Source organism: Penicillium cataractarum (assembly GCF_028827025.1).
Source record: "Penicillium cataractarum strain IBT 29864 chromosome Unknown utg000002l, whole genome shotgun sequence".
Lineage (NCBI taxonomy): Eukaryota > Fungi > Ascomycota > Eurotiomycetes > Eurotiales > Aspergillaceae > Penicillium > Penicillium cataractarum.
Window position 1 is genome coordinate 494,471 of NW_026622738.1, and position 11,837 is coordinate 506,307.

The 11,837-nt window shown below is 51.2% G+C and overlaps 2 protein-coding genes across 2 annotated transcripts; both read right to left on the reverse strand.

The window, feature by feature from the left end:
• Positions 1-1,048: 1,048 nt before the first annotated feature.
• Positions 1,049-7,701, reverse strand: atg2 (uncharacterized protein; the record flags this gene model as incomplete). Its single annotated transcript, XM_056695171.1, has 4 exons — positions 1,049-1,066; positions 1,119-2,048; positions 2,095-7,428; positions 7,540-7,701. 4 exons carry the CDS (start codon positions 7,699-7,701, stop codon positions 1,049-1,051), a joined length of 6,444 nt encoding a protein of 2,147 aa, XP_056557383.1.
• Positions 7,702-8,140: 439 nt separating this feature from the next.
• N7496_002241 (putative CECR1 family adenosine deaminase) lies at positions 8,141-9,935 on the reverse strand (the record flags this gene model as incomplete). Its single annotated transcript, XM_056695172.1, has 2 exons — positions 8,141-9,741; positions 9,812-9,935. The coding sequence occupies 2 exons, from the start codon at positions 9,933-9,935 to the stop codon at positions 8,141-8,143; spliced, it is 1,725 nt and encodes a 574-aa protein (XP_056557384.1).
• Between the last annotated feature and the right edge of the window lie 1,902 nt (positions 9,936-11,837).

The following is an 11,837-nucleotide window of genomic DNA, read 5'->3' on the forward strand; positions in this document are numbered from 1 at the left end:
TGGGAGGGGATCGTAAGAGAATCGTCAGCCTCAGTGGAGTGAATGATCCACACTTCCATCGTCCCTGAAGTTGGCAGGGGAAAAGACGCGAGTTTGTTCAACAGGAACAAGTCGGGATGGCTCCCAGTAAGTTTTTCAGCACTTTCTCTTTGGGGATTCCTCGTGCAATTCTGTACGAGTTCATCCGTGGTTCACGTCGGTCTGCCCGGCTGGTTCGACCTCGTACCTGGCGACATGATTCATGAGTGCATCAAAAAGGTTAGCCAGAGCGAGGGGAACTTCCATCAAGATTTTGATCGGATAATTTTTTGTCTTGCCTGGTGACTGATGTTTAGTGGAGTGAAAGTAACTCAAGTCGAGAAACTCGGCCGTCGGGCAAACTGCCGCTGCCACCTCAGGCAACTCCAGTCGCGTGCTTTTCAGCCCAAGTTTGACTCTGAAACTCGAGATTCACTACGAGGATTACACCAATGCAGATAATGATACGATGATTTGCCCATGATGCCACAATGACACTACTACCCACCTTTACTACCCAACCGCACGGTTATGGTTAAGTTTATTTGCCCAAGTCTTACATATTCTCGGCAGAGGACCCTGTAATAATCATTCGCTAAAACGAAATTCAATCTACTTTGCGCTCGGACAATCATTAGGAAACAATCACGGACATAATCACAAGAGAGACGGCAAATTCAATACGCCCAAGCAAGTCATAATCAAAACAGAAATGCAAATTCAAATCAAAGAGACGAATTATCGGTCAAGGACGCCTAGATCATGCGTTTCATAGCAGCAATTTTTACATGCAGTCGTCATCCGTCATGTCCCGGGGTGGAGAGTGGTATCACTGGTAGCAAAAGCAAGTCGCAGAACGCAGATAAATCAAGCAGAAAAATATTGTAGTATCTACGAGCTCATGAAAAACTGACACAAGTTCCCGAAAAAGGGTAAGAGAAAAAAAAAACCTTGAACACAAAGAAACAAGCCACATGAAGGCTTTACGTTCATCTCGGCGAATAACTCCGCATCAAGGCAGAGAGCAGCACTAGTGACGTTTATATTTCTGGAACCAAAGTTAGTCATGAACAAAGAAAAATAGGAGCCCATCCACTTACATCTTCCATCTTGCGCCGGTTACTCGGATCCAGGGAATTGCCAGCACCAAGGAGTGTCTGTCCAACAGCTTTGGAAACGCCAATGGCAGGTCGAAGAATGACCGTCGGGGCGCGCCTCAAGACTGCTTTGGCTGCATCCTTGGCGCTGCCACTCTCCACAACCTCGCCAGGGACTGCGACGATCGCATCGCGGGCCAGAAGCAGATCACGTTCGAGACCGCTAAAGCCGCCCCGCAACCCCTGGACAACTCCAATCGGTTGATCGGCATACAGAGAAATCTTCTTGGCTTCCTCCTCGTCACCGCGGTCTTCGTCGGAAGCAGCGGATGGGCCATTTGGAGAGGTCAGTAGGTCCTCTGCGCCTTGCAAGACGGTTTGTGTGCCGATGGCCAATTTGGCTCCCAGCTTGACAAGTTCGTTGGATGTCGTCTTGGCAAATGCAGCCGCGCCCTTTTGGATGCTTCGTACGATCCGGCCATCTTTCTTGTATTCGCGCATCGGCACGTCAAAGAGTTGTCGCACACCACCACCCACGTTGACCAAAGATCGGATAGGCGCGAGACCAGCCAGAACTCCGGGAAGCTGGTTGGCCTTGACGTCCGGCATCCAGATGTCGTTAAGGGTGTTCCCGAGTCGGTCGAATCCAGACACTCCATAGATGATGACATGTCGTAGAACCATGTCAGAGCCATCCAGAACGAAGAAGTTCATGAACTCGGTCGTGCGACCGGACCGAAGTCCCGCGTAGTCCACTCGCTTGGGTTTGAAGTCCAACTTGACTTGGATAGCATTGACTTCGACACGCTGTAGGAATGGAGCATCTTCAGGTGTACCCTCGGCTTCCATGGATTCATCCCGGAACTCGAAGAAGCGACTCATGAAGTCGAGGGCGTCTTGATCGACGTGCAGTCGAAGCGGTAGAACAGTAGCCTTGAAAACATTAGTTAAATATACAAAAAGATATTGTGCTGCTCACCTTGAGAACAATCTCGGACGCCGCAAGTTCCGGAATAGGCTTCACAGTCAAAATCTCCAAATGGACCATGCTCGTCCCGCTCTCTCGCTCCCCGGCCTCATGCAGATAAGTCGCAAACTTCTTCCAAGTCGAAGTAGGCACGTGGTCATAGATCTCTAGATCCTTCACTCTTACGTCCAGAGAGCTCTGCGTCTCCTCCGAGCCTGGCGGGAAGACGACCAGGTCCGCACAAATACCGGACAGTTCGAACGTCATCTTGTGATGTTTGCTACGATGCAAGCGAAGTTTCTTCTTGTCTCGTCCCGTGGTTGGTCGGCCCTGTCGTGCAGTTGCACCAGTGACGGTAGTGGATGTGGCATAGCTACCAGTCTCGCTGGTAAGGTCGTTGATGTCGCGATTGATCTCCCGATGGAGATCACGGGGGTCTTTGTTCGCGGGGATACCGATGTAGATTGAATTGAAGAGGAAGTCGCCAATAACGGATTCTTCTTCATCTTCGGCTGCGGGGGACATGCGAGAAGTTCGGGCCCGTCGCTCGGTAGCCTTGATTTCAACGTCTTCGACTGCTTTGGAGATGGTGTCTCTCGTTCGCTGCCAGTCGTAGCCATCAAACAGATTCCAAATCACATGCACATCTCGTACTCTGACGCGAAGAGGACTCTTCTGGAGCTTTGTATCGTTTGACAAGCCGTAGGTGTTCTCTGTAGAGTCCCAGCGATGCGCAGTGCCCCCGACGGCAGATTGTTTCGCGAAGTGGTCCTCCTGGAAGTCAAGTTCAGTCAGACTTGAGGAGACATGGTACTGGGAATGGAAGCTATCGATGAGTTCATTGGAGCTCCCCATTCCCGTCGGCTCGATTTTCACGTCCCCAATAGAGGCATCCTGCTGCTTGGGGTAGAAGTCGCTGACATATTCAAGTTCGTCATTGGCGAGTTCTTCCTCTTCTGGGATGCCTCCAAGATCAAGTGCCGGATCAACCTTCTCACCCAAGGGGAAAGAAGGATCGGCGTTAAAGGCATTTCCAGAGAAAGAGGCCAGCATGTCCTGGATCGGGGTAACCTCAGTACGGTACTTGACAGTGACACTCGGTGGCGTAGGAGGTTGCAGGCCGTTTAGAATACTGATCAGCGTCTGCGTTGAGTCGGCACAAGTCTCCAAAATTAAAAGACGATTCTTCAGCTCGACATCTAATGACTTGGCCCCATCCTCGGCGAGCCGCATCATCTTGACCACCACTGTGGCAGTAGAAATGGATGAGACGGGTACGTATCCTTTCTCAATGTATTCATGGACCTGGTCGCTCTGAGTGACGGCCGAAGTGCGCTGGCGGAGGTTGTCAGCACTTCCTGCATTCGCCTCATTGTCGATGATCATGATGGACGCCTTTCTGATGTCAAGGGTTGCTTCCGATGATTCATCGCCATGTAAAGTGCCGCTGAATTTGGAGTTTGTAAGTACCACGAGTCCCTTGGCAGGAGAATTGCGCGGGTTCAGGCCAAGCACGCAGTCCTGGAACACGACAGCTAGTTTTGTCGGTTTGCTGGAAGCACCCGAGGCCTCGGATCTTGAGGGGGAGAAGGGAATTCGATCGGAGTGTTCCGCGAGATTGGCGATGGAACTCGCCATCTCACCAGCCAACTCTCCACCCGTTGTATCTTGACCCAGCCCCAAGAATGCCATGACGGAGGGAATTGTATACTCGACGCGCAGATGGTGTAGTTTGATCTTGAAGGTGGGATCCATCTCATCGGGAATAAAACGTGCCATGAGAACGGGCGGGCGCGGTGTCATCGGAGCTTTCTCCTTGCTTGACAGCAGGGCTTCGCCAGCTAGCTCTTCCTTGTGGTTCCTCATGATACTAACTGTCCCGATCTGCGTGGCAGTAAGTGAGGGCATGCTGATCCATGCGACTTCCGCATTGGTGAGGTGTGCATTGATATCGCCAACATCCCCGCCGACATGCACCTGAGTTTCAAACTCTCGGATAAGTGTCAAGGTAAGAATGCCAGGACGATCATCTTCTGGGAGATACTTCGTCACATTGGACAGGCGACCTAGCTCAGATCCAAGGGAGGCGAGGGGTGCCAGGCCACCAGTGCTGGAAATAACGGTCTTCATTCCTGCCACCGTTACGCGAAGAACGGATCCTTGCCTTCGTTGCCGAAGCAAAGTATCAAGCATGATATCGTCATCGTCGTCATATTTGTCCTTGGACGGTGTAATCAAGGTCAAAAGACGATCAAGGTCTACTTCCTTGGGCGCGAACAAGAACTCGACTCTGATGTTGGTCAATGTGACCTTTGCGGGTGCATCAGACAGATCATCAAGTGGATGCGGCCCACTCAGTCTTGCCTTGTCAATCTGGACTGCAATGCCCTCGAATCGACTGACAATTTTGACCGCGGTCGTGCTGAGGTTTAGGTAATGCGTTTCGCCAGTTACATCAAGCACAACACCCCCCAATCGAGCATTCACCTTCCAGGGAACAGAGGCTTGTGAATCTTTGTGGTCTTTGTGGGCGGACGGGGCTGGCGTTTCGAAATGCACACCACGCGGGCGCCTCTTCGGTGGTTTCTGGGCCCCTTTCATTGTTGATGTAGAGGACATGGAACTTCCAAGCTCTAGAATAGTGCTCAAGCCACCCATCCATCCGAGAACCTCCTCCAGGTGCTGAATATTGAGATTGATATGAAGAGGGAGAGTAGAGACATCAACCTTGGCTGATTCTGCCGATTTGGTCAAAGAAAGAGAGATATCACCCTGAGAAGGCGTCGTAATGTCCCGAGTAGATTCGCGCATTTTCAAGGACTCATTAAATGAGATGAGATCGTCAGAAGCAATTCCAAAGGCGAATTTCGAGACGTCGAGATGAAGATTCGTGCGCTTTTCATTCGAGGAGAGATTGACTGCCAGACCAGACGCAGTAGTTTGGAGAACAATTTCTTCCATAGATGTAAAGGGTGGGGGTGCCGGCGTATCCACACTCTCCAGAGGGTAGGAATGACCAACCACATGCTCTATGAACTTGACAGAGATCTTGTGTACATCGAGCCTAACAGTCGTTTGCTGAGTGGGTTGGTCTGGCGGGTTCTGACTTCGAGATGGAACTTTCTCTTTCTCGGGACCATTGGCCATTTGAGACAATCGTTGGCCTGCCTTGACCAGAAGCCAACCAGTGGCTATGTCAAAGTGAACAGACACTGCGAAAATCTCTACCGCCAACCCTTGGTTCGCGACGTGGCCATGTTGGTGGTCTGTATGATCATTGCCGGGCAGAACTCGGGACTCGGTTGCGGTTTTCGATAACCGGGTAGCCGCATTGACCTTCGAGGCAAACATGCTTTCCTCCACTGCGGATTCGCGTGTGCCGGAAAAGAGGTCCTTCGTATCACTATCTGTCCGCTCGACAGGGACCTTCGGCACAGCAACATCTGATTCTGCGTCGCTCAAAGCTGACGGTACCCAGACGAGAATCTTATCAATGTTGAGAATAGGTTTCCTTATCTCACTCGACTTGTGCAAAGCAGGGGAAGAGGGCGTAGAAGCTCTGTTGGTGGGTGCAGGCTGAGACTGAGACCGACTATCTTCTCGTTGCTCGCCAAAGTATGAGTCCGACGGAGCATTTAACTTTGGAGTAGATACTGCAAGTTCCTCTTGCTCTTCGTTGCTTATATGTGCATCATGAATAGGTTCCGTTCCCATCTCCCGAACTTCGGTAATGCTTCCTGCTTTTTCACCGGGGTGAAATGAGTCCCATGCACCTGGCATGTTTGGAATGAAGCTCTCACCAGTGCCCTGGCTCATAGCGCTCATATACAAGCTTTGTGCCTCATCATGAGAGAAGTACTTGGACTCTGTCAGATTGGCAACCGCGGTACCTCCTTCGGATGATGCGCTGCCAAACTCGGACGGCGGAGCAGATTCTCGATAGGATTCTTGATGGGGGGAATTTGGGAAGGTTTGGCGAGAGGTGGCAAGGTACTCTTCTTCATGATAATGTTCATGATGAGGCTCCGAGGACTGCGGCGCAATTTCGGATCCAAATCCAAACTGGCCTTCCTCGTGTGAGCCGTAGGCCTGCAGGCCCCGGAAACTGTCAACTTGTGAGACTCTTTCAGAATGTCCTAACTCGATGGACTCTACAAGTCGGGGATTAGAACGGAACGCGAGACCAAGGTGGTAAGAACTGTCGCCGCTTTCTCCCACTTGCGGTCTTTGAAATTGGAATTCCGCGGGCGGCTCGTCATCAGAATCATCAAATTGGGTATCAATGACCGAATCCAGATACCCAGGGTTATCGTGGAACGGGTCGTCCTCCCCAAGAATTTGGGAATCTTCAGGATATCTGGCGTGTCGATGCTCCGTGTCCGAGTCTGCGTCTGAGAATCGGCCATCATGGGAAAATGTCTCGTGAGAAATTGTCGACGCATCCAGACCCGCATCCAGACCAGGATCCATCGCACTTCCGAAGCCAAGTCCAAGCGATGGCTCGAAGATCGTTGATCTAGTCATAGCTAGCCCGGGGTCTGATTCAGAAACGGACGACTCCAACGGTGGAGGTGAAAATGCTCGGCTCGAAGATTGACTCTCCTTGGACTGCATCGTAGTCGTGGGGGAGGCAGGCACGGTAAATCTCGCATAATTTGAAAACACGGCAGAATCAGACACAAGGCCAAGGTTGATATCAACGAGTGAAATCAATCGCTTCCCTTCGCGCATGGGTAAGGGCTCGTCAGCGCCCGCAGTAAATTCCGACGCCCCATGAACGTCGATCTCGCCTACAGTCAACAATCCCGCAACTAGATCCGGCTTATCCTCGGGATGTCGCTTCGACGGACCATCCTGCTTCAACTCCATGTCCAGCCGCACGGAGACATCTTTTATCTTCAACTGTAACCGATGCGCCACACCTTTGAGGAATCCCGCAACGAAGCTTGGCAGGGACATTGTCTCATTTCCCAGCCCAAGCTCTTCATCTTCCTCGTCCGTAAAGGAAGAGCTCTTCTGCAGGATATGCGACTGCGATGATATCGCTGCTTGCAACTCCTCCTTTTCCTCCGTTGGTTCAGCTTCGAGGAAGGTTTCGGCTAGATTGGTAGCTGTCGGTAGGCTTTGTCCTTCCTCTGAGCCGTGTATCGACGGAAGCTGGGATTTGGGGCCCCCATGCTTGCTCTGAGTTGACTCATCCGATAATAAGATATGCACGTTGATACCGGAGGCTTCGCAGATGATACCGCTGCTGTATATGTCGGCCGGAACGGTGATCCGAAGAAGCTGGACGCGGGCGCTGAGGAGCTTACACGTCGGCGGGAGGTTGAGAAGAGTCGCTAATTTCTATATTCCCAGAGTCCAACCGTCAGTATTATCCTTTCCAGGCTCCCATAGAAGCAAGAGATTGACCGCCACGCCTCCCCCGCGGGGTACGGGGCATCCTCTCACACTCACCTCCAACTTGAGCCCGATATCTTTCAGTTCGACCGTACTCCGCTGGCCCCAGCGAATACCGAGATTATCCGGGTCCAGAGCCTCCGTATCGACGATGCCCAGACGCGACAAGGCATATTTCAGCAAGCGCTTTTGGAAGAACGAAGGCAGAAAGTACGCCATCTTCAAAGAGCCGCCACGAGGCTCGGTCAAGCAGAAACAAGATTCATCGAAGCACGGCCATCATCCTAGATTTAATAACGAGGGAATATCGCGTAGACTCCGGTGGCGAGGAGCAAGGAGAGTGGGTGAAAGGGGATGGTTGTGGGTTGACGATGACGTGCGGAGTACTCTTGGTGGGCACCTGATAAAGCCGATAAGTGATCGGCCCAAGTCAGGCGGGCCTCCCCTTGGAACGTTGATTCTCCACTCTATCGGCTGCACCACGTTAACTCAGTTACGACTGAATTTTGAGAGAAAGTTGTCTTTATTGCATCACTGGTTGACAATTTTCTATGCAGATATTGTTGGAATTTACACCGCTTATTTCTTAGGATCTTTGATCCCATAGGTCTCATGACCTTCCGCCCATTCAATAACTCCATATCCCCGCCGATCATCGCTAATCTTCCTCGTCGAACTCCGCAAACTCCAAAACGACCCATTCGCAAAACTTTTCAAATTCAGTATGCCATTCTCGCAAACGAGCCGCCTTCAATCCTTCACCCAAGATTCCCTGCTCGACATCGTGCTTCCACTCGGGAGTTGACTGGTCCTCATAGCAGCTCCACCGAATCGAATTCTGGACCATCATGGCCAGACCGGCCAAGTCAATATTTTGCAGACCCTGAAGCGCTTGCCAGAAATCATGGGTGAGCCCGTTCTTCCCGTGGCCGAGAATGGCTGGATCATCGTTGCACAACGAGACGGGGACACCGCGGGACAATAACGCTGGCAATGGGTGGCTCTTAATGGAACTTGCAAGGCGGAGGATCTCGTTCGATATGGGACAGCATTCGATCATGATTTTCTTCTCCTTGACCAAGTCAATCAGAAGCGGGTGTTTATAGAGGGAGAAGCCGTGGCCGATTCTCCGGGTCCCCAGTAGAATGGCATCGAAGAGATTGTGATCGGTCTCGTCACCGTCGCCTAGACATTCACCGGCATGGAAGAAGAAAGGAATATCGACACCTTCCTCCGCACAGCGTTTCCGGAACCAGAACAGAACTGGTACCAGATCCTTGAGTGGTCTTCCCAGATCTTCCTGTCCGACTAGATCAAAGCCACAAATGAGATCGGGAAAGGCGTGCTTGGTCTCAATGCACTGCTTCATAGTCTCGACGATCTCTTTATTGCCGAATCGCCGAATCGTAGTCCAGATAATGCGCGCGTCGTAGAATGACTTGCCTTCCTCCGTCTGCTTGAACCGTTCAACCTCTTCTTCAACGGTTCGGCACCAGTCATCATAACCGTCTTCCGGCTGGTCCTTGCCCTCTTTCCTCCACGCAAAGACGAATGCAATACGGAGTTCCACATAGCGAATGCCATCGGCAGCTAATTGGCCCAGCATTCGGCGGAAGCATGCTCGGAAGATTGGCTCGTACATGAGAATCGAGTTGATGACGGGGAAAGTCGTAGTGAAGATTGCCCAGATCGCATCGACACCATGATGATGGTGGTATGAATGCTCGGGCATAAGCATACACCGACTGCGAAGCCATTCACGGAATCCAGTCTCGCCGCCATTAGGGAAGGAGGAGGCAGCTGTCTGGATTGGGATCAACGATGAGGGCTCATACCCCTCGGCCCAGATATTCGTCTTCTTCTCGCTCTCTGCAGTCGACTGCGACGAGAATTGGAAGAACACGGGCGCCTTTTCAAAATCCCGGGGTGAAATAAGTGGATTTGGAGCCAAAATATGAATACCAGGTGTAGAAAAGGCTTGATCGATTAGGAAGTCGATATCGAACATTGCATCCATGTGAGCATGCAAGAGTGATCCTTTGGGCATTTTCTCAACAATCTTCCACAGATTGGTCTTTTCCATGCGGCCCTTTGCATGGTGGAACATTACACCCGGGTAGAGGATCTCATCGGCCTGGTGTGCTGTCTCGGCGTCCAGGCCAGTAGTCCACACCTCGTTCTGCTCGCGGGCCCGAATCTGGGAGACGATTTTGCAAGCGCGGGCGGCAATCGGGGACATGGACTTGCGATAAGTAGCATCTATGTAGCGTTAGATATCATATTGATGATATAGACATGTTTACGTCTCCTGCAATCTATGCTTCCTTACCATGGCGCCTCTTTTGTTCCTCGGCGATTAACGCGTCACGACCCTTCAAGTACTGCTGGATGAAAGGATCCTCAAACTGAGGAAGACCTTCCTCCAGCTCCCAGTGGGTATTTTCACCTCCCATTTTTCAATTTTTGTCTGTTGATGAGCTAGATCTGCTCGATCGTGGAAGATCTTGGTAGATCGTGGTTGAACCGTGAGTGTTGGCCGAGTCCCAAGGGACAGCCAAGTTGGGCCCGTGAGGGGCAAATCCCCCGCATACCGCTTCCGGCCATGGTCCAAGAATCCCGATGCTAAACGCGCAACACAATATACTGTACATAGGATAGTCAACGAAGCTTATGTTTGAATTATGCACATTCTCGAAGTCAATGTTTCACAAAAGATTAGTTTGTCGTATTTCATGCACGACAAGCTTTTTCTGCTTCAATAACCCATTCCGAATCTCACCCTAGAAGGCCTAATCTCTTCCCCCGTATACTCCAAGCGGGTAAACTCGACCGCAGATAGATAGATCGATAGGTTATCTGTCAACTGGACAACGCACTAGTCCCCTAGCCTGGAGCTACCTAGCTAATCCCGTGTCTAACCACCTAGCACGTGCGGCTTTTTCGGCCCCAGATAACATCTAATCGTCCCGTGACAGCCTTTAAGTTAGTTATTCCCATAAGCACTTGCTTCGCGAATTGTAACGCCAAGATCTACGGACCGGGGTGGCGGAGATCGCCTATTACTGTTGGTGGACAGGGATCACATATCAAGCCAGGGTAGTATAGAGACGCAAGGCCAAGACTTGAGAGTTCAGAGTTCGAGAAATAATCTTACTCTTGGCTAGGACGCCTATCTGAGAGTTTCGAATTCGCTCGTTAGCACGGGTGGTAGGAATGCCAAGGGGGGGGCCCAAGGGGTGGAGTCTAGTTAATTAGGTTCGCCAGTGGGAGGCCAGTCGAGCTGGATAGAGTAGTCGAGTGATTTTCCAGAAGTTGGAGATGGTGCGAATATACTCCGCAGCCCCCTTTTACCAGAGATCGTTATTCCTTCTGTTGATCATGCAGAATGTCCCACACGACTATTTCCCCAGACTTGATGGCGAAAGTCAAAAAAGAGAGTAGTACTGTAGTACAGTAGTACTACTCTCGTAGGGCACACGACCTCCTGAACCAGCCAAACCCACCAAACTCAAAAAACCCAAAAACCACCACGGGCGTTTTGTCCTTCTCCACTTGCCGTTGAGGAGTTTCCACCTTTCTCAGCTCGAGGATCTTCCCTCCAACCACATCGCACAACCGGTGGCAACCATGGCAAAGATAGCAAGCAAAACCAGGAAGGTGGTCTCGGTCGCCGAAAGATAGCGGCGGCTGGATGTTTAGCCCATAGCGCTGGGCTAATTTGCCCGCAATCCGCAAATCTGCTGCGATGTGCAAAGGTTACATGCAGCCCCCTCTTTCCAGTCTTTCTAGTGGCCCGAGTGAGACGGGTGGTCCGTCGGCGAGTCCGCCTTTCTACGTCGAATGGAAAGAAAAAGTCTGTTCACGAATCACCAGTGAATCCAGTGATAGACAAAAGAATCGCCAAGAGACATGGGAAACCCGCTAGTCGCCAATCTTGGGATATGGCCCGAAGGGATACTCCACACTCCCTTCCACTGCTTCACTTATCTCGCATTAGGTTGTTTCCCCGCACAGAAAGAAAAGAAAGAAAAGAAAGAAAAAAAATAAAATTAAGTAAAAAAAAAGGTCCCGATGCCAGCGCCGTTGATAAACGCAGACTCGTCCCCCCAATGGTACGCCTGGAATGCAAATGACCCAGGCCAGCCACAATGCGAATTCTCTCGGCTCGTTGATAACCTGATTCCTTGAACGTGCCCTGCATCGGTGGTGATAAATTGGCTCTCCGCCTGCGAGGTTACACAATTGATCTGCTTCTCCACGGCCCTCTTTCAGTTCCTTGCAATCTTCGCCTAGTCGCGGGTTTAAGCTTGTCTACGCGCAAAGAGAGGGATTGCTCCACGTGGGGTTGATTTCTA